At 43.1% G+C, this 22,742-nt stretch overlaps 1 protein-coding gene across 5 annotated transcripts in view; it reads left to right on the top strand.

Annotated features, from left to right (window-relative positions):
- Positions 1–22,742, top strand: part of LOC134345458 (ephrin type-B receptor 1) — a 700,860-nt gene that overhangs the window by 560,564 nt on the left and 117,554 nt on the right. For all 5 annotated transcript variants that reach the window (XM_063046149.1, XM_063046152.1, XM_063046151.1 and 2 more), the window contains exons 10-12: positions 3,576–3,698; positions 3,880–4,127; positions 10,993–11,208. In XM_063046149.1, coding sequence (XP_062902219.1) covers positions 3,576–3,698; positions 3,880–4,127; positions 10,993–11,208 — 587 coding nt within the window. The remainder of the gene's footprint in view (positions 1–3,575; positions 3,699–3,879; positions 4,128–10,992; positions 11,209–22,742) is intronic.

Here is a 22,742-nt window from a genome sequence, read left to right as displayed (position 1 = left end):
AATTATGGAGAAGTTATAGGACTCCTTGCTTTGAGGTTATAAATTGGACAAAGGCCAATTTTGGTTGCATCAGATTGATTCTGGCAGGTGTAGATTGGCACAGGTTGTTTTCTGGCAAAGGGATGCATAGTAAGTGGGAGGCTTTCAAAAGTGAAATATTACAAGTACAGACAAGATGAAGGAGAATCTCAAGGACTTCTACAGATATATTAAGAGGAAAAGGATAACAAGTCAGAATTGGTGCACCTGGAGATCAGTGTAGTTATCTATGTCTTGAGCTAAAAGAGATGGGGATGATCTTAAAAAGATTTTTTGATTCTTCATTTACTCAGGAGCCAGACACAGAGTCAATAGAACTGATGCAGAACAGTTGTGTGGTCATGGATCATATCCAGATTACGAAAGGGGAGGTGTTTGCTGTTTTGGAAAAAAAATTAGACTGGCTAAGTGCCCAGGGCCTGACAAGGTGTCCCCTCACGTCTTGTGGGAGGCGAGTGGCAAAGTTGCAGGTCCTTGCAGAGGTATTTAAAACATACTTAGCCATGAGCGAGGTTCAAGAAAGGGTCTAAGAATGAGCTGGGAAATTATAGGCTAATGAGCCTGACATAGGCTAATGAGCCTGGGTAAATTATTGGAATGTATTCTAAGGGATGAGAAATATAAATATTTGGATAGACAGGGCCTGATTAAGGATAGTCAACATGGTTTTGTGCATTGTCAGTCGTGTCTAACCAAATTTTTAGTTTTTCAAGGAGGTTACCGAATGTTGCTGAAAGAGGGGCAGTGGATATTGCCTACATGGTGTTTAGAAAGTCCTTTGAGAAAACCCCACATGGGAAGTGGGTCAGAGTTTGTGTCGTTTCGCATTTAAGGTGAAGTAGTAAGTTCAATATTGGCTTAGCAGTAGACAGAGGGTGGTAGTGGATGTCTGCCTCTTACTGGGGGCCTGTGACTAGTGATGTGACACAAGATTGGCTGATATAGTGGACAGTAAGGAAGACTATCAAAGCCAGCGGTGGGAGCTGGAAAAATGGATTGAAAAATGGCATGTAATTTACTGCAGACAAATGTGAGGTGTTGCCCTTTGAGAGGACATACTCAGACTCACTCAGTGAAACCTAGAGTGTGGTAGAACCAAAGAACATGGAAATACAGATCCATATTTCATTGAATGTGGGCTCACAGGTAGAGCATTCTACACATTGGCCTGCATAATTTGGAGTATTGAGTATAGGAGCTGGGATGTTGTGTTGAAATTGAAATTGTATAATACCTTGACAAGACCAAATTTGGAGTATTATGTACAATTTTGGTCACATCTAAAGGAAAGATATTAATAAGTTTGAAACAGTGCGGAGAAGAGTTACAAGGATGTTGCTGTTACTTAAGGACCTGAGCTATAAGGCACAGTTGAATAGGTTAAGACTTCATTCCCTGAAGCATAGGATAATGAGGGGAGATTTGATAGAAATATACAAAATTATAAGAGGTATAAATAGTGTAAATGTATGCAAGCTTTCTCAAATGAGGTTGGGTGAGACAAGAACTAGAGAACATAGTTTAAAGGTGAAACATGGAAAACCTACAGCACAGTACAGGCCCTTTGGCCCGCAATGCTGTGTCAAACACAATGCTGAGCTCTATGTACCTATCCAGAAGTCTCTTAAAAGACCCTATTGTATCCGCCTCCACCACCGTCGCCGGCAACCCATTCCACACACTCACCACTTACCCCTGACATTTCCTCTGTACCTACTTTCAAGCACCTTAAAACGGTGCCCTCTCGTGCTAGCCATTTCAGCCCTGGGAAAAAGCCTCTGACTATCCACATGATCAATGCCTCTATTATCTTGTACACCTCTATCAGGTCACCTTTCATCCTCCGTCGCTCCAAGGAGAAAAGGCCGAGTTCATTCAACTTATTCTCATTAGGGATGCTCCCCAATCCAGGCACCATCCTTGTAAATCTCCTCTGCACCCTTTCTATAGTTCCCACATCCTTCCTGAGAACTGAAATATTTAAGGGAAGCCTGAACAAGATCTTCTTCACTCAGAGCTGCCAGCAGATGTGTTGGATGTGGGTTTGATTGCAAAGACGTTTGTATAAGTACATGAATGGGAGGGGAATGAAGGGCTATGGTCCAGGTGCAGGTTGATGGGATTAGACAGAATAATAGGTTAGGCACAAATTAGATGGGCCAAAGGGCCTATATCTGTGCTGTATGGCTCTAATTTTGGACAAATGAGTGCAGAGAGTAAATAAGGAGACAAATGAACAAAGGGGAAGAAAATGTTTTAGACAGCGTGTTTCTAAGTTATGAAATGTGCTGAGAGTGCTAGAAACAGATTCAATGGGCAGCAGGGTAGATCTACTGCTCACAGCTTCAGAAACCCAAGTTCAATCCTCACCTCCGGTGCTTCCTCTGTGGAGTTTGCACACTTTCGCTGTGACTGTTGGTTTCCTCCCACATCCCAAAGATGTGTGCTTTGGGTACGTTAATTTTCCACTGTAGATTACCCCAGGTGAGTGGTTGAATCGGGCTCTTGTTCCATATCCATCCTGGTGGTAGAGCTTGTACATTTCCCGAAGGTTGATTGCAGCCCATACACCTTTAGAGCCAATTCGCTTCCAAGCTTTCCTTCTTGTCAGTAGCTTACACTAACTGTCCTACTCCCCAGAATTCAGGCATCTAAATTTCGTGACATCAGATGTCACCATCATTATCTGGGGTCAAGGTTAAGTCCAGTCCTACTCTCACCTACCAGACATACAACTATGGAAGACGTCATCACAAAGTCTCTTTTACAGTTGGTGGATTGTGGGAAGGAGGGCAACTCCCATTGGCATCCCTTATGTACAGAGTTCAGCTCCAGCCCTGCTTACCGTTCAGTCAGCTCACCCTCACCAGAATTAACTGTGACTCACTTCAGTGCCCTGTCCCCATCCTGGGGCCCACAGATCCCCCGTTTAATGGTAGGGGTGCATGGTATAAAAAAGGTTGGGAACCCCTGCATTAGTGGAATAAGATAAGAAAGTAATGCAGTAGCTGCAATTAATATTTAAAAATGCGGCACTAATATTTGAGCAGAATGATTAAGATTCACTGCGGATTCTTGACCTATTGGTCACTGGGGCCTGAGAGTGGTATAATTAGATGAGAATATATGCCTATGTATGCTGATGGACCAGGTTGAAGAGGACTGTGTCAAGAAAAAGCAAAGCAGAAAATTTGATGGATTCATTTTAAATTCTCCTCACAGTCTAATCTGTTACTTTACGACTGTTTACTCTCTCTGTTACAATTAAAGTTGTTGACTAGCTCCAGCCAACCTGTATTGTGGAGAGATATATTTGTTCATTGTAAACAGAAGGAACCTTATGAACCACAGATTTCCTCAGTCAGGGGATATGTGAAAGCCATCTCTTTACCACAAGTCTAAGTGTCGATATTTTCCACAGACTGTCAGTGTTTCATATTCATGACAAGACCAGGGGTAAATGGGAAGATCCTGTGGCTTTGTAAATGCCCTAGTGGCAGCTAATTTGATTGATATCTGCTGTCTGAACGCCTTAGGTTCTCCTGGGATGAAGATCTACATTGATCCATTCACTTATGAGGATCCAAATGAGGCCGTCCGGGAGTTTGCCAAGGAGATTGATGTCTCATGTGTGAAAATTGAGGAAGTAATTGGAGCAGGTACATCTTGTTGTGTTTCAGATGTTGTGCACATTGACTTTTCTTCTCACTTGTGGGACATATTTTGCAGTGTAGCTGAAACTGAGGTTTTTTTAAAATTTGGTAAATGACCTGGTTTCATTTTTTTTTAATTAACCTTGCCTTGTAACCACACACACATATCCCCCTTTTGCCCATCCAGGAGAATTTGGGGAAGTGTACAAGGGCCGCCTCAAACTATCAGCAAAGCGCGAAATTTACGCAGCAATTAAAACTCTAAAGGCTGCCTACTCTGAGAAGCAACGGCGAGATTTTCTGAGTGAGGCCAGTATCATGGGCCAGTTCGACCATCCAAACATCATCCGCTTGGAAGGAGTGGTGACCAAGAGTCGACCAGTGATGATCATCACGGAATTCATGGAGAACGGAGCACTGGATTCATTCCTCAGGGTAATTATTCAAGCACCTTTGCCAAAGGGTGTCTAGTCAAATGACTCACAACTTCTTCCTGCGTTCTTATAGAGTCAGGAATGGAAAGGGGCTGTTCGGCCCACCGAGTAATTTTGTATTACTCTTCCATCAATCCCATTTCATTCACAATCAAGATTAAATTTATCATCACTGAACTGTATGACGTATGTGCTGATTTGCAGCAGCAGTACAGTGCAGACATAAAATTACTAAGGATTACAAATATAAATAAATAGTACAAGGAAAAGAAAACATCGGTTCATGGAGTATTTGGAGGAGAAAAAGCTGTTCTGGAATCATTGAATGTGGGTCTTCAGGCTCCTGTACCTCTTCCCTGATCGTAGCAACGAGAAGAGGGCTTGTCTCAGATGGTGAGGGTCCTAATGACACATTTAGCCTTCTCTAGGCACCACCTCTAGAAGCTGTCTTCACTTACCACATTCCCTTCATCAGTCTCCCACCTACCCCTATTGCACCACCCACATACACACTAGTGTCAATTTATAGCAGCTTATTAACAACTAACCCCCATAGGTTTGGGATATGGAAGAAACTGAGCACCCGGCCACAGGGAAAATGTGCAAACTCCACACAGACAACATCCAGGGTCAAAAGTGAACACTCATCAGTGGTACTGAGGCATTCTGCTAGTTCCCTCCTCTTTTCTGCGACTTTGAAGGACAGCTAGTAAAAGCAATGGTGCCCCTTTGTATGCAGCTAATGTTTTGACTTGTGTTAAAAACAAGCTGCAACCTCTCATTTGCTCTGTATCAACTACCCATTGTTACCCAGCCAGGTGTTCCAAGCTTTTATTGTGCTATCACAGCCTAAAGGATCTCAGAGTGCACCAGTATCAGCAGCAGTGTACAACTACAACTCAAAGGGTGCTGGTGAAGTTCTGTTCTCCAATTACCACCCAGAATACTGACTACTTTCCTCCCAGCCAGGAAATTCTACTACCCTGACCTCTCCATTCTTCTTTTTTCCCTCCTTCCCCTTCCTAATCTTTTACAAGACCTCCTCTCCTCCTCATTTTCCTGGAGACCTTTCCTGCCACCTCCCACACCTTCTCTGAACCTTCCTACGAGGCCTGAGACACAAGTGATACTAGAATATGGAGCAACAGGTAAGATGCCAGAGGCACTCAGTGGGTCAGGCATAATCTTGTGGGTTGCTCTCAATTCCAGCATCTGCAATCTCCTGTGTCTCCATTTCACTGTTCCACTGTCGAGTCTCTTCAAGCTATGCCCACTTTGAAAAGTATTCGCTTTGACAGGAAACTCTGAGACCCTCTGTCAATTCTCCCCCTCTATTTTTCTTGCTGCTCACCTATTCTTTGGACATGATCTCACTCCAGACTGAGTATCCTGCTCTTACTCTACCTCTTTCTACTGGCTTCTATCTTTAAGTCCACATGAAGGGACTCAACCCAAATACCAACTGTCCATTTCCACATTTGCTGCCGGACATGCGGAGTTCTTCCGGCACTTTATTTGTTACCTCATACTGGGCTATCTTCAGACTCAGACTCAGAATCAGGTTTAATATCTCTGGCCTGTGTCGTGAAATCTGTTGTTTTGTGCACTACAGAATAATAAAACTACAAATTACAATAGGAAATATATAAATATAAATATAAAATTAAATTAAATAAGTAGTTCAAAGGCAGAGGGGAAAATGGTGAGGTAGTGTACATGGGCTGATTGTCCATTTAGAAATCAGATGGCAGAGGGAAGAAGCTGTCCTAAAACACTGGGTGTGTGCCTTAGGCTCCCGTACCTCTCCTTGATGGTAACGATGAAAAAATAAAATAAAGAAGCAATAAATATCTAGAACATGAGGTAAAGAGTCCTTGAATGTGAGTTCATAGTTGTGGGAACAGATCAGTGATGGGACAAGTAAAGTTGAGTGAGGTTACCCCTTTAGTTCAAGAGCCCGGTGGTTGAGGGGTAATAACTGTTCCTGAATATGGTAGGCCTGAGGCTTCTATACTTCCTTCCTGATGGCAGCATCGAGAAGAGAGTGTGGCTTGGATGGTGGGGGACTTAGATAGATAGCTACTTTATTGATCCCAAAGGAAATTACAGTGTCACAGTAGCATTACAAGTGCAGAAATATACAAATATTAGAAGAGAAGTAAGAAAGAATAACAGCTAAGGTATCTCAAACAGTCTAACAGGAGGGAGTCATCTCTTCCCCGGCTGTAGTTTGCCTCATTACAGAGCCTAATTGCCAAGGGTAAGAATGACCTCTTATAGTGCCCTTTGGAGCAGCACAGTTGTCTTACTCTCTTATTAAAAGTGCTGCTCTGTTCAGCCAAGGTGGCATGCAGAAGGAAGCTGAGGTGCTACCATGCTTTCTTCTTAATTGCACTTATGTGCTGGGCCTAGGGCAGCTCCTGTGAAATGATGACACCAAAGTCTGTTGCAAATTTCTACACTCTTAACTGGTTGCTTCACCATCTGATACGGGAGGTAACTGCGCGAGATCAGAAAAAGCTACAGAAAGTTTTAAACTCAGCCATTTCCTCCCTGGGCACTAGCCTCCCAAGCATCAAGGACATCTTTGAAAGGCAGCATCCATCATTAAGGACCCCCATCACCCAGGACATGCCGGCTTCTCATTACTACCATTAAGAAGGAGGTACAGGAGCCTGAAGGCAGACACTCAATGTTTTAAGAACAGCTTCTCCTCTGCCAGCAGATTTCTGAATGGACAATGAACCCATGTACACTATCTTCATACATACATTTTTTCTGCTCTCTTTTTGCACTATTTATTATTTACAAATATATTCCATATTGTATTTTATAGAATTTTATTGTATTGCGATGTACTGCTGACAAAAATCAACTAATTTCATGACATTCGCCAGTGATATTAACCTATTTCTGATCACAGTGTTGCTTACTGAAGTACCCACAGCTGACACTGTGTATTTCTGCTGCATTAGCCCTAAACAGAAATATTTGATGATTCCCTTCAAGAGCTCCATGTAAAGTCGCCACTTTCAGACACATCTTGATCCCTAACTTCTCTCACCACCTCCACTCACTCCTCCCTCATCTCCATCCAGGTCCTCTGCATCCCTTTCCCTAATGCACCAGTGTCTAAGACCTTCAGGAAGTATGATTGTTGTTTGCAATTGTTTAGACCTCAGTGAAAATAATGACGAAAGTAGAAGGTCTTGCCCTGAAGCCTAGAAGCTGGTGGTTTAAGCAGAACTTCACAGCAAGTCCTTCTGGATAGAAAGATTACACACAGAAAATAATATGCTTTGATTTAATATTCATAGTCTTCTTTTTGGGAGCAGAGAGTAGTCTGTGCTGTAATCAGTGACCCAGTTTTCAGTCCATTATCCCTGTTGTACTAGTGTCCAGCAGCACTGTCATCCTGTTGAAACCTGTGCTTTTCTGTTCCACAAGGCTCTATGAAAAGCAAAAACTAGGCCACTAAGTTTCAGTTTTACTGCTTGTGGTGGAGATAAATGGTCAAAAATATTTTAAAGGATGAAGGATTTAACATAAACTTTCACAAGGAGACAGTATCAGTCAAAATCGGCTGAAGGGAGGAGTCCTACAGTATGGATATGGAAAGAGTGTTTCTACTTATGCGAGAATCTACAACGGGGGGGGGGTCACTATTTTCAAATAAGGGATCACACTTTTAAGACAGTAATGAGAGTTCTTTTCCATAAAAGGCAAAGGCTATGGAGGCAGAGTCTTTGAATAATTTTAAAGCAGAGGTACATACGGTTTTGATAAATGGGTTCCAGGATAGCCTGCAAATGAGGTTGCATTTAAAACAGCCATGATCGTATTAAATGATGGATTGGGTATAAGGGGCTGAATGCCAACTCCTGCTCCTAATCCATTTGTTGATAAAATCAACAAAGAAAATCGCTTGGGATAAATAAAAACAGAAAACTGCTGACTTGTGAGATCACATCAAGGGTTTATGATTTTAATTATGGCAGAGACCACTTCAGTATGACTTTTCTTTTACAATTATAGCATCGTTAGTAACTTGCACTGATAAGCCAATAAGTTATTTGAAATTCAAGTAAAATTTTCAGACAGCTGGAAGCTGATGTTTGGGTTGAACATTGGCATGCAATTGAATAGAGGATAAAAAATTATTTCTAGGCATGTTGTCTCTCCAACACTAGTTCACACAGACCACAAGGCTGCCAGTCCCAGTCTCACTGTTTTCTGTATTACTTTTAGCCAAACATCTCTGTTAATTGATCCTTTGGAATTCTCATTTGAAATACATTCAGTGGCACCTCTGGTACCTAATAAAGTGGCCACTGACTGTATGTTCATGGTCTTCTGCTGCTGCAGCTCATCCACTTCAAGGTTCAATGTGTTGTGCATTCAGAGATGCTCTTCTACAGACCACAGTTGTAGCACCTGGTTATTTGAGTTACTGTTGCCTTCCTGTCAACTTGAACCAGTCTTCCCATTCTCTGGCCTCTTATTAACAAGGCATTTACACCCACAGAACTGCCATTCACTGGATTTTGTTTTTGCACTATTCTCTGTAAACTCTAAAGACTGGGGTGTGTGAAAATCCCAGAAGATCAGCAGTTTCTGAGATACTCAAACCACACCACCTGACACAAGTCATTAAGATCATATTTGTTCCCCATTCTGATGTTTGCTCTGAACAACTACTGAACCTCTTGACCATGCCTGCATGCTTTTATGCATTGAGTTGCTGCCACGTGATTGGTTGATTTGGATATTTGCATTAATGAACAGATGTATCTAATAAAGTGGCCACTGAGAGTATTCATCAATGATAGAGTATTACACCACAGGAATAGATCTCTTGACCACCAAGCAACAATTTACTCTAATCATAAATTAATTTTCTCCACACTCTTAACTCCCCACACTAGTGACAATCAACTTTGGCCAATTAACTTTTCAATTTGAAGGCCTTTTGTTATGTAACAGGAAACAGCAACACCTGCAGCCTGGGACAATATGCAAACTGAATAGAGACAGCACCTGAGGTCAGGAATGACCCTGGGCTGCAGCAGCTCTACCAGCTGCATCACTGTGCCCTGCCCCTCCCCCCAAATGTTCTTCAGCCTGTTTTGGTTTTGTTACTAAGTGCTTTTACTTTGGTATTTCAGATAGCTGGGACATTGGTTTCTCAATAAGTCATTATGTATGTGGATAACAGGGCTTTGTTCCTGGTACTAATCTGCATTGGGATTTTCCATGCCACTGCTAACTTAGTCTCTCAGTCACATAGAACAGTACAGCACAGGAGCAGCTCCTTCCACCCACAACATTGTGCCAGGCTAATTTAACTACCAGTTAAACACCAAACTAAACCATTCCCTTCTGCCTACACAATGTCCGTGTCCCTCCATTCTTAGCACGTTCATGTCATTATCTAGGAACCTTTTAAATGCCTCTATCACATTTACCTTCACTAGCATTCCTGGCAGCGCATTCCAGACACCCCTATTCTGTGTAAAAAAAACCCTTGCCCTGCACATCTCCTTTGAACTTATCCTCTGTCACCTTAAATGCATCCCTCTAGTACTGAACATGTTAACCCTGGGAAAAAGATACCAGTTACCTACTCTGTGCCTCTCTTAACCATATAAACTTCTATCAGATCTCCCGTTTAGCCTCCACCACTCCAGAAGAAACAACCCAGGTTTGTCCAACATCTTCTTATAGAGCAATCCTTTAATCCAGGCAGCATCCTTGTAACCCTCTGTGGTGCCCTTTCTAAAACCTGCACACTTTTACCATAACGGGGCAAATAGAATTGAATGCAATACTTCAGATGTCACCAAGGTTTCATAAAGCTGCAACATAACTTTCTGACTCTTGAGCTCAGTGCCTTGACTAGCAAATGCAAGCTTGCCAAGCGCTTTGTTTATTACCATATCAACCTGTACAGCTACTCTCAAAGAGCTTTAGACTTGGACACCTCAGTCCCTCTGTACACCAGTGGTGTTAAGAGCCCTGTGCACGTTCCCACTTTCCCTTTACAGTTGATTTCCCAAAGTACACCTCACACTGGGCTAGATTAAATTCCATTTAACATTTTTCTGTCCATATATGCAGCTGATCTATATCCCCCTATATCCTTTGGCAATCTTCTACACAATCGACAGTGCTGCCAATCTTTGTAATGTCTGTGAACTTACTAGTCCATTCATCCATGTCCTATTTCAATTATGCCACCTGTCATGCACGTTAGCCAATTTGGAAATTCAAAATATCATTCAGTATTTGTACAGTTCAGTATCTTTAATGATTTCACATCACACCCAAACACAAAGTTAAATATTTGTGTCTTTTATACACATTCTCTCTGTCCTTTGAGCAATAGAACAAATTGAGTAGATAACTTCTTGTTCATGTAACCAAATGAGGAAGAATTTACACTCCAACTCTGCTATAGTATGGGTGCTCTTGTTTCTGTCACTTACTTACTCACTGCTTGTTATGCCACTGGCGTTTAGGGCAGCAATGAAGGTCATCCATCTCTGGCAGTGTTCGGAGCTTCCTTGTTGTGTCATAGCTTCCTCTTGGTTTTCACTACTATCATGTATGCTATTGCGGTTTGGATGTTGTGGGAGTGGGTTATGATAGTGTTGGGTTTGGGTGTTTACAGGGTTGGTGTTGTGAGGGGGAGATGTACACATGGAAGGGTTTGGGTGTTGATGGAGTGGGCTGGATGGGAAGCTGCCGTTCAGCTAAGAGAAGTACGGTGGAAGGCAGACTCAGGCCGCTTCCTCCTCGCCCACCTCACTGCAGGGCTGAACACTTTGAAACTCACGTGGCCTAATGAATCTGTTCACCTCCTACAGCAAAATGATGGGCAGTTCACTGTCATCCAGCTGGTGGGCATGCTGAGGGGCATAGCAGCCGGGATGAAGTACCTGTCAGAGATGAACTACGTACATCGTGACCTGGCTGCTCGCAACATCCTAGTCAACAGCAACCTGGTGTGCAAGGTGTCTGACTTTGGCCTCTCTCGCTACCTCCAGGATGACACTTCTGATCCTACCTACACCAGTTCTTTGGTGAGTCTGATACTCACATTAACTGTACCTGATGCATGGGACAGCCTGGGTGTGAGTGATGGCGGTATGGGAGTGGTGGGGGAGATATGGTTGTAGAGTGATGCTGGGGAGTGGTAGTTGAGAAGAGGTGATTGGGGGTTGTGGTTGGCAAACAGTGGTGGAGATTAGTACTTGGGGAGTGTGTATTTTGATGGTTTGAGGAGGGGCTAGTATTGCAGGAATGAGTGTGTTGTAGTGTTTATGATTTGGCGCAAATATGTGAGTCTCTGAAATTCTGAGATATGGGAAAACGTGAAGGAGGAGTAACCAGCCAGGTAGGAGGAGAATGGTTTCAGTATAAACTCTCAGTTTCACCGCCAGCCTTCATTGTTGACTGGTTGCAAAAGAAAACACTGATTGTGGTTTTTTTTGCATTTGATCATTTCCTTATGACCTACCTTGGCTGATGTTGAAAGTGTGCTGGGTCATGGCCAATACTTAACTCTGGACCATCACTGCCAAGGAAACCATCATCTTACAGCTGGAAGTGACAAGGTGCAAGTCCTGGAGCAGTCCTGCACTCCTACCTCTTATTGTAACCTTGTCAGTCATGTGCAAGTGCCTGCCCGTCCTCCATTGTAAACTGGAGCAGTCCTGCACTCCTACCTCTTGTAACCTTGTCAGTCATCTGCAAGTGCCTGCCCATCCTCCATTGTAAACTGGAGCAGTCCTGCACTCCTACCTCTTATTGTAACCTTGTCAGCCATCTGCAAGTGCCTGCCCGTCCTCCATTGTAAACTGGTTACAGAATCAACTCCCGCCATCTTTTCCACAGTTGTGACTTCAATATAAGTGGAAGATGCTGACCTGGTCTGCTGAGGTGACTATGGTACCCAGACCATACCTTCTGTAAGATTACAATGAAAATGGTCTCTGGTCTTAGCTGACCCTTTAGGTAGTCTCTACATTCAGAAGTGACTTTGAGGTGTGAACCTGATTTATTGATCTCTGAACCAGAATGTATGAGAGAAATCCATTTAAAGCGAATGTGTGTTTGCCTACACTAACTCCATGGGAGTATTTTCAGACAACGTTTGACAATAGGTGATGAGAGAGCCAGAAGGATAGAGGGAGACTTTCATTCCAAACTGATTGTTTACCTCAGTTCCCTTAACAGCCAAAAACCTATCAAACTCTGTCTTGATCCTCCGTGACTGAACCTTCACAACTGTCCAAAGCAGCAAATTCCAAAGACTGACTAACTTTCTAAATGCTTCTAAAATAACAAAGTTATAGAAGGGTATGGATTTTCATCACGGTTTCTGTACATGAAAACAATCAATTTATTGATCTGTGAAATGAAGCCGAGACACGAATACACACACTAACACATGCACATGCACACACATATGCACAATCACACACACACACATACATATACTCTCTCACACACACACACACACACACACACACACACACACATGCACGCACAAACACTATGGTCTGCAGCATTGTGCTATCTGTTTTTGACAGGCTTTGGGTTGATACAAATAGAATACCTCTATCTGGTATGAAGTAATGATAGTAAGCAGCCAAGTGAGTCAGTGACAGCCCTTGTATAATATGAAAGGCTTGCTTCACCTAGTTTATACATGGCAGAGTCAGTGGGTGACAGTGATGCAGGTGTTGCTGTCGAAGAGAGAACACACCACTGCCACTCAACTGTTTCCCTTCTCTTTCATTCATTCAAAGCAGAAGAAGCTGACGCCTGACCACGTTTAACAATTAATTAAGTTCTGAAATGAAAAAGCAATTACTTCCAGGCTGCTTGGATGTGAGAGGCTGTTTATTTGGAGTCACTCTCTGCACAGTCCGTCAGTATATTTTGGTTACACAAGATGCCAGTGCCACACGTATTCATAACAAAATGGAAATCACTGAATCATAAAAACATAACCCAGAAGGAGGCCATTCAGCCCACAATGACCATGCTTTAGAGTGTGGTGGAAACCAGAGCATTTTAGAACGATGGGTTAATTGGTGTGGCTTTAGAGTGTGGTGGAAAACAGAGCATTTCAGAACGATGGATTAATCGGTTATGGCTTGAGAGTGTGGTGGAGACCAGAGCATTTTAGAACGGTGGGTTAATTGCTGCAGCTTCAGAGTGCGGTGGAAACCAGACGATTTTAGAACGATGGGTTAATTGGTGTGCCTTTAGAGTGTGATGGAAATCGGAGCATTTTAGAATGATGGGTTAATTGGTGTGGCTTTAGAGTGTGGTGGAAACCAGAGCATTTTATAACGATGGGTTATTGGTGTGGCTTTAGAGTGTGGTGGAAACCAGAACATTTTAGAACGATGGGTTAATTGGTGTGGCTTCAGAGTGTGGTGGAAACCAGAGCATTGCAGAATGATGGGTAATTGGTGTGACTTTAGAGTGTAGTGGAATCCAGAGCATTTTAGAATGATAGATTAATTGCTGTGGCTTTAGAGTGTGGTGGAAACCAGAGCATTTTAGAACGATGTATTAATTGGTGATGGCTTTAGAGTGTGGTGGAAACCAGAGGATTTTGGAACGATGAGTTAATTGGTGTGGCATAAGAGTGTGGTGGAGACCAGAGCTTTTTAGAACAATGGGTTAATTGGTGTAGCTTTAGAGTGTTGTGGTAACCAGAGCATTTTCGAACGATGGGTTAATTGGTGCAATTTTAGAGTGTGGTGGAAACCAGAGCATTTTAGAACGATGGGTTAATTGGTGTGGCTTTAGAGTGTGGTGTGGCTTTAGAGTGTGGAGGAAACCAGAGCACTTTAGAACGATGTGTTAATTGGTTATGGCTTTAGAGTGTGGTGGAAACCAGAGGATTTTAGAACGATGGGTTAATTGGTTAGGCAAAAGTGTGTGGTGGACACCAGAGCATTTTAAAACGATGGGTTAATTGGTGTGGCATAAGAGTGTGGTAGAAACCAGAGCATTTTAGAACGATGGGTGCATTGGTGTGGCTTTAGCGTGTTGTGGAAACCAGAGCATTTTCGAACGATGGGTTAATTGGTGCAGCATAAGGGTGTGGCGTAAGACTGTTGTAGAACCCAGACCATTTTAGAACGATGGGTTTATTGGTGTGGGTTTAGAGTGTTGTGGAAACCAGAGCAATTTAGAACGATGGGCTAATTGGTGCGGGCTTTAGAATGTGGTGGAAACCAGAGCATTTTAGAACGATGTGTTAATTGTTTATGGCTTTAGAGTGTGGTGGAAACCAGAGCATTTTAGAACGATGGGTTAATTAGTGTGGCTTTAGAGTGTTGTGGTAACCAGAGCATTTTCGAACGATGGGTTAATTGGTGCGGGCTTTAGAATGTGGTGGAAACCAGAGCATTTTAGAACGATGTGTTAATTGGTTATGGCTTTAGAGTGTGGTGGAAACCAGAGCATTTTAGAACGATGGGTTAATTGGTGTGGCTTTAGAGTGTGGTGGAGACCAGAGCATTTTAGAACGATGGGTTAATTGGTGCAGCATAAGGGTGTGGCGTAAGACTGTTGTCGAGCCCAGACCATTTTAGAACGATGGGTTAATTGGTGATGGCTTTAGAGTGTGGTGGAAACCAGAGCATTTTAGAACAGTGGGTTAATTGGTTATGGCATTAGAGTGTGGTTGAGACCAGAGCATTGCAGAACGATGGGTTAATTGGCGTGAATTTAGAGTGTAGTGGAATCCAGAGCTTTTTAGAATGATGGTTTAATTGGTGCGGGCTTTAGAATGTGGTGGAAACCAGAGCATTTTAGAACGATGTGTTAATTGGTTATGGCTTTAGAGTGTGGTGGAAGCCAGAGCATTTTAGAACGATGGGTTAATTGGTGTGGCACAAGAGTGTGGTAGAAACCAGAGCATTTTAGAACAATGGGTTAATTGGTGTGGCTTTAGAGTGTGGTGGAGAGCAGACCATTTTACAACGATGCGTTAATAGGTGTGGCTTTAGAGTGTGGTTGAAACCAGAGCATTTTAGAACGATGGGTTAATTGGTGTGCTTTCAGAGTGTGGTGGAAACCAGAGCATTTTAGAACGATGGGTTAATTGGTGTGGCTTCAGAGTGTGGTGAAAAGGAAAGCATTTTAGAACAATGGGTTAATTGGTGTGGCGTTAGAGTGTGGAGGAACCCAGAGCATTTCAGAACGATTGGTTAATTGCTTATGGCATTAGAGTGTGGTGGAGACCAGAGCATTTTAGAACGATGGGTTAATTGGTGTGGATTCAGAGTGTGGTGGAAACCAGAGGATTTTAGAACAATGGGTTAATCGGTGTGGTATCAGAGTGTGGTGGACACCAGAGCATTTTAGAACGATGGGTTAATTGGTGTGGCTTTAGAGTGTGGTGGAGACCAGACCATTTTAGAACGATGGGTTAATAGGTGTGGCTTTAGAGTGTGGTGGAAACCAGAGCATTTTAGAACGATGGGTTAATTGGTGTGGCTTTAGAGTGTGGTGGAGACCAGACCATTTTAGAACGATGGGTTAATTGATGTGGCTTTAGAGTGTGGTGGAAACATGAGCATTTTAGAACGATGGGTTTATTGGTGTGGCTTTAGAGTGGGGTGGAAACCAGAGCATTTCAGAATGATGGGTTAATTGGTGTGGCTTTAGACTGTGGTGGAGACCAGACCATTTTAGAATGATGGGTTAATTGATGTGGCTTTAGAGTGTGGTGGAAACCTGAGCATTTTAGAACGATGGGTTTATTGGTGTGGCTTTAGAGTGGGGTGGAAACCAGAGCATTTTAGAACGATGGGTTAATTAGTGTGGCTTTAGAGTGTTGTGGTAACCAGAGCATTTTCGAACGATGGGTTAATTGGTGTGGCTTTAGAGTGTGGTGGAAACCAGAGCATTTCAGAACGATGGGTTAATTGGTTATGGCATTAGAGTGTGGTGGAGACCAGAGCATTTTAGAACGATGGGTTAATTGGTGTGGCTTTAGAGTGTGGTGGAAACCAGAGCATTTTAGAACGATGGGTTAATTGGTGATGGCTTTAGAGTGTGGTGGAAACCAGAGCATTTTAGAACGATGGGTTAATTGGTGTGGCTTTAGAGTGTGGTGGAGACCAGAGCATTTTAGAACGATGGGTTAATTGGTGTGGCTTTAGAGTGTGGTGGAAACCAGAGCATTTTAGAACGATGGGTTAATTGGTGTGGCTTTAGAGTGTGGTGGAAACCAGAGCATTTTAGAACGATGTGTTAATTGGTGATGGCTTTAGAGTGTGGTGGAAACCAGAGTATTTTAGAACAGTGGGTTAATTGGTGTGGCTTTAGAGTGTGGTGGAAACCAGAGCATTTTAGAACGATGGGTTAATTGGTGTGGCTTTAGAGTGTGGTGGAAACCAGAGCATTTTAGAACGATGGGTTAATTGGTGATGGCTTTAGAGTGTGGTGGAAACCAGAGCATATTAGAACGATGGGTTAATTGGTGTGGCTTCAGAGTGTGGTGGAAACCAGAGCATTTTAGAACGATGGGTTAATTGGTGTGGCTTTAGAGTGTGGTGGAAACCAGAGCATTTCAGAACGATGGGTTAATTGGTTATGGCTTTAGAGTGTGGTGGAGACCAGAGCATTTTAGAACGATGGTAATTGGTGTGGCTTAGAGTGTGGTGGAACCAGAGCATTTAGAAGATGGTTAATTGGTGTGGCTTTAGAGTGTGGTGGAAACCAGAGCATTTTAGAACGATGGGTTAATTGGTGTGGCTTTAGAGTTGGTGGAAACCAGAGCATTTTAGAACGATGGGTTAATTGGTGTGGCTTTAGAGTGTGGTGGAAACCAGAGCATTTTAGAACGATGGGTTAATTGGTGTGGCTTTAGAGTGTGGTGGAAACCAGAGCATTTTAGAACGATGGGTTAATTGGTGTGGCTTTAGAGTGTGGTGGAAACCAGAGCATTTTAGAACGATGGGTTAATTGGTGTGGCTTTAGAGTGTGGTGGAAACCAGAGCATTTTAGAACGATGGGTTAATTGGTGTGGCTTTAGAGTGTGGTGGAAACCAGAGCATTTTAGAACGATGGGTTAATTGGTGTGGCTTTAGAGTGTGGTGGAAACCAGAGAGAACGATGGGTTAATTGGTGTGGCTTTAGAGTGTGGTGGAAACAGAGCATTTTAGAACGATGGGTTAATTGGTGTGGCTTTAGAGTGTGGTGGAAACCAGAGCATTTTAGAACGATGGGTTAATTGGTTATGGCATTAGAGTGTGGTGGAAACCAGAGCATTTTAGAACGATGGGTTAATTGGTGTGGCTTCAGAGTGTGGTGAAAAGCAAAGCATTTTAGAACGATGGGTTAATTGGTGTGGTATCAGAGTGTGGTGGACACCAGAGCATATTAGAACAATGGGTTAATTGGTGTGGCTTTAGAGTGTGGTGGAAACCAGAGCATTTAAGAACGATGGGTTAATTGGTGAGGCTTTAGAGTGTGGTGGAAACCAGAGCATTTTAGAACGATGGGTTAATTGGTGTGGCTTTAGAGTGTGGTGGAGACCAGAGCATTTTAGAACGATGGGTTAATTGGTGTGGCTTTAGAGTGTGGTGGAAACCAGAGCATTTTAGAACGATGGGTTAATTGGTGTGGCTTTAGAGTGTGGTGGAAACCAGAGCATTTTAGAACGATGGGTTAATTGGTGTGGCTTTAGAGTGTGGTGGAGACCAGAGCATTTTAGAACGATGGGTTAATTGGTGTGGCTTTAGAGTGTGGTGGAAACCAGAGCATTTTAGAACCATGGGTTAATTAGTGTGGCTTTAGAGTGTGGTGGAAACCAGAGCATTTTAGAACGATGGGTTAATTGGTGTGGCTTTAGAGTGTGGTGGAAACCAGAGCATTTTAGAACGATGGGTTAATTGGTGTGGCTTTAGAGTGTGGTGGAAACCAGAGCATTTTAGAACGATGGGTTAATTGGTGTGGCTTTAGAGTGTGGTGGAAACCAGAGCATTTTAGAACGATGGGTTAATTGGTGTGGCTTTAGAGTGTGGTGGAAACCAGAGCATTTTAGAACGATGGGTTAATTGGTGTGGCTTTAGAGTGTGGTGGAAACCAGAGCATTTTAGAACGATGGGTTAATTGGTTATGGCATTAGAGTGTGGTGGAGACCAGAGCATTTTAGAACGATAGGTTTATTGGTGTGGCTTCAGAGTATGGTGGAAACCGGAGGATTTTAGAACGATGGGTTAATTGGTGTGGTATCAGAGTGTGGTGGACACCAGAGCATATTAGAACGATGGGTTAATTGGTGTGGCTTTAGAGTGTCGTGAAAAGCAAAGCATTTTAGAACGATGGGTTAATTGGTGTGGCTTTAGAGTGTGGTGGAGACCAGAGCATTTTAGAACGATGGGTTAATTGGTGTGGCTTCAGAGTGTGGTGGAAACCAGAGCATTGCAGAACGATGGGTAATTGGTGTGACTTTAGAGTGTAGTGGAATCCAGAGCATTTTAGAATGATGGATTAATTGGTGTGGCTTTAGAGTGTGGTGGAAACCAGAGCATTTTAGAACGATGTGTTAATTGGTGATGGCTTTAGAGTGTGGTGGAAACCAGAGCATTTTAGAACAGTGGGTTAATTGGTGTGGCTTTAGAGTGTGGTGGAAACCAGAGCATTGTAGAACGATGGGTTAATTGGTTATGGCATTAGAGTGTGGTGGAGACCAGAGCATTGCAGAACGATGGGTTAATTGGTGTGGCTTTAGAGTGTCGTGAAAAGCAAAGCATTTTAGAACGATGGGTTAATTGGTGTGGCTTTAGAGTGTGGTGGAGACCAGAGCATTTTAGAACGATGGGTTAATTGGTGTGGCTTTAGAGTGTTGTGGAAACCAGAGCATTTTAGAACGATGGGTTAATTGGTGTGGCTTTAGAGTGTAGTGGAAACCAGAGCATTTTAGAACGATGGGTTAATTGGTGTGGCTTTAGAGTGTGGTGGAAACCAGAGCATTTTAGAACGATGTGTTAATTGGTGATGGCTTTAGAGTGTGGTGGAAACCAGAGCATTTTAGAACGATGGGTTAATTGGTGTGGCTTTAGAGTGTGGTGGAAACCAGAGCATTTTAGAACGATGGGTTAGAGTGTGGTGGAACCAGTTTAGAACGATGGTGTTAATTGGTGTGGCTTTAGAGTGTGGTGGAAACCAGAGCATTTTAGAACGATGGGTTAATTGGTGTGGCTTTAGAGTGTGGTGGAAACCAGAGCATTTTAGAACGATGGGTTAATTGGTGTGGCTTTAGAGTGTGGTGGAAACCAGAGCATTTTAGAACGATGGGTTAATTGGTGTGGCTTTAGAGTGTGGTGGAAACCAGAGCATTTTAGAACGATGGGTTAATTGGTGTGGCTTTAGAGTGTGGTGGAAACCAGAGCATTTTAGAACGATGGGTTAATTGGTGTGGCTTTAGAGTGTGGTGGAAACCAGAGCATTTTAGAACGATGGGTTAATTGGTGTGGCTTTAGAGTGTGGTGGAAACCAGAGCATTTTAGAACGATGGGTTAATTGGTGTGGCTTCAGAGTGTGGTGGAAACCAGAGCATTTTAGAACGATGGGTTAATTGGTGTGGCTTTAGAGTGTGGTGGAAACCAGAGCATTTCAGAACGATGGGTTAATTGGTGTGGCTTTAGAGTGTGGTGGAAACCAGAGCATTTTAGAACGATGGGTTAATTGGTGTGGCTTTAGAGTGTGGTGGAAACCAGAGCATTTTAGAACGATGGGTTAATTGGTGTGGCTTCAGAGTGTGGTGGAAACCAGAGCATTTTAGAACGATGGGTGCATAAGGGTGTGGCATAAGACTGTTGTCGAGCCCAGACCATTTTAGAACGATGGGTTAATTGGTGTGACTTTAGAGTGTGGTGGAAACCAGAGCATTGCAGAACAATGGGTAATTGGTGTGACTTTAGAGTGCAGTGGAAACCAGAGCATTTTAGAATGATGGGTTAATTGGTGTGGCTTTAGAGTGTGGTGGAAACCAGAGCATTTTAGAACGATGGGTTAATTGGTTATGGCATTAGAGTGTGGTGGAAACCAGAGCATTTTAGAACGATGGGTTAATTGGTGTGGCTTTAGAGTGTGGTGGAAACCAGAGCATTTTCGAACGATGGGTTAATTGGTGATGGCTTTAGAGTGTGGTGGAAACTAGAGGATTTTAGAACGATGGGTTAATTGGTGTGGCTTTAGAGTGTGGTGGAAACCAGAGCATTTTAGAACGATGGGTTAATTGGTGTGGCTTTAGAGTGTGGTGGAAACCAGAGCATTTTAGAACGATGGGTTAATTGGTGTGGCTTTAGAGTGTGGTGGAAACCAGAGCATTTTAGAACGATGGGTTAATTGGTGTGGCTTTAGAGTGTGGTGGAAACCAGAGCATTTTAGAACGATGGGTTAATTGGTGTGGCTTTAGAGTGTGGTGGAAACCAGAGCATTTTAGAACGATGGGTTAATTGGTGTGGCTTTAGAGTGTGGTGGAAACCAGAGCATTTTAGAACGATGGGTTAATTGGTGTGGCTTCAGAGTGTGGTGGAAACCAGAGCATTTAAGAACGATGGGTTAATTGGTGAGGCTTTAGAGTGTGGTGGAATCCAGAGCATTTTAGAACGATGGGTTTATTGGTGTGGCTTCAGAGTGTGGTGGAAACCAGAGCATTTTAGAACGATGGGTTAATTGGTGTGGCTTTAGAGTGTGGTGGACACCAGAGCATTTTAGAACGATGGGTTAATTGGTGTGGCTTCAGAGTGTGGTGAAAAGCAAAGCATTTTAGAACGATGGGTTAATTGGTGTGGCTTTAGAGTGTGGTGGAAACCAGAGCATTTCAGAACGATGGGTTAATTGGTGTGGCTTTAGAGTGTGGTGGAAACCAGAGCATTTTAGAACGATGGGTTAATTGGTGTGGCTTTAGAGTGTGGTGGAAACCAGAGCATTTTAGAACGATGGGTTAATTGGTGTGGCTTTAGAGTGTGGTGGAAACCAGAGCATTTTAGAACGATGGGTTAATTGGTGTGGCTTTAGAGTGTGGTGGAAACCAGAGCATTTTAGAACGAGTAATTGGTGTGTTTAGAAACCAGAGCATTTTAGAACGATGGGTTAATTGGTGTGGCTTTAGAGTGTGGTGGAAACCAGAGCATTTTAGAACGATGGGTTAATTGGTGTGGCTTTAGAGTGTGGTGGAAACCAGAGCATTTTAGAACGATGGGTTAATTGGTGTGGCTTTAGAGTGTGGTGGAAACCAGAGCATTTTAGAACGATGGGTTAATTGGTGTGGCTTTAGAGTGTGGTGGAAACCAGAGCATTTTAGAACGATGGGTTAATTGGTGTGGCTTTAGAGTGTGGTGGAAACCAGAGCATTTTAGAACGATGGGTTAATTGGTGTGGCTTTAGAGTGTGGTGGAAACCAGAGCATTTTAGAACGATGGGTTAATTGGTGTGGCTTTAGAGTGTGGTGGAAACCAGAGCATTTTAGAACGATGGGTTAATTGGTGTGGCTTTAGAGTGTGGTGGAAACCAGAGCATTTTAGAACGATGGGTTAATTGGTGTGGCTTTAGAGTGTGGTGGAAACCAGAGCATTTTAGAACGATGGGTTAATTGGTGTGGCTTTAGAGTGTGGTGGAAACCAGAGCATTTTAGAACGATGGGTTAATTGGTGTGGCTTTAGAGTGTGTTGAGCATTTTGAAGATGGGTATTGGTGTGGCTTTAGAGTGTGGTGGAAACCAGAGCATTTTAGAACGATGGGTTAATTGGTGTGGCTTTAGAGTGTGGTGGAAACCAGAGCATTTTAGAACGATGTGTTAATTGGTGATGGCTTTAGAGTGTGGTGGAAACCAGAGCATTTTAGAACGATGGGTTAATTGGTGTGGCTTTAGAGTGTGGTGGAGACCAGACCATTTTAGAACGATGGGTTAATTGGTGTGGCTTTAGAGTGTGGTGGAAACCAGAGCATTTTAGAACGATGGGTTAATTGGTGTGGCTTTAGAGTGTGGTGGAAACCAGAGCATTTTAGAACGATGGGTTAATTGGTGTGGCTTTAGAGTGTGGTGGAAACCAGAGCATTTTAGAACGATGGGTTAATTGGTGTGGCTTTAGAGTGTGGTGGAAACCAGAGCATTTTAGAACGATGGGTTAATTGGTGTGGATTTGGAGTGTCGTGAAAAGCAAAGCATTTTAGAACGATGGGTTAATTGGTGTGGCTTTAGAGTGTGGTGGAGACCAGAGCATTTTAGAACGATGGGTTAATTGGTGTGGCTTCAGAGTGTGGTGGAAACCAGAGCATTGCAGAATGATGGGTAATTGGTGTGGCTTAAGAGTGTGGTGGAAACCAGAGCATTTTAGAACGATGTGTTAATTGGTGATGGCTTTAGAGTGTGGTGGAAACCAGAGCATTTTAGAACGATGGGTTAATTGGTGTGGCTTTAGAGTGTGGTGGAAACCAGAGCATTTTAGAACGATGGGTTAATTGGTGTGGCTTCAGAGTGTGGTGGAAACCAGAGGATTTTAGAACGATGGACTAATTGGTGTGGCTTTAGAGTGTGGTGTGGCTTTAGAGTGTGGAGGAAACCAGAGGC

This window comes from Mobula hypostoma, chromosome 4 (assembly GCF_963921235.1).
Source record: "Mobula hypostoma chromosome 4, sMobHyp1.1, whole genome shotgun sequence".
Classification (NCBI taxonomy): domain Eukaryota; kingdom Metazoa; phylum Chordata; class Chondrichthyes; order Myliobatiformes; family Myliobatidae; genus Mobula; species Mobula hypostoma.
This window is presented reverse-complemented; position numbering and strand designations above follow the sequence as displayed.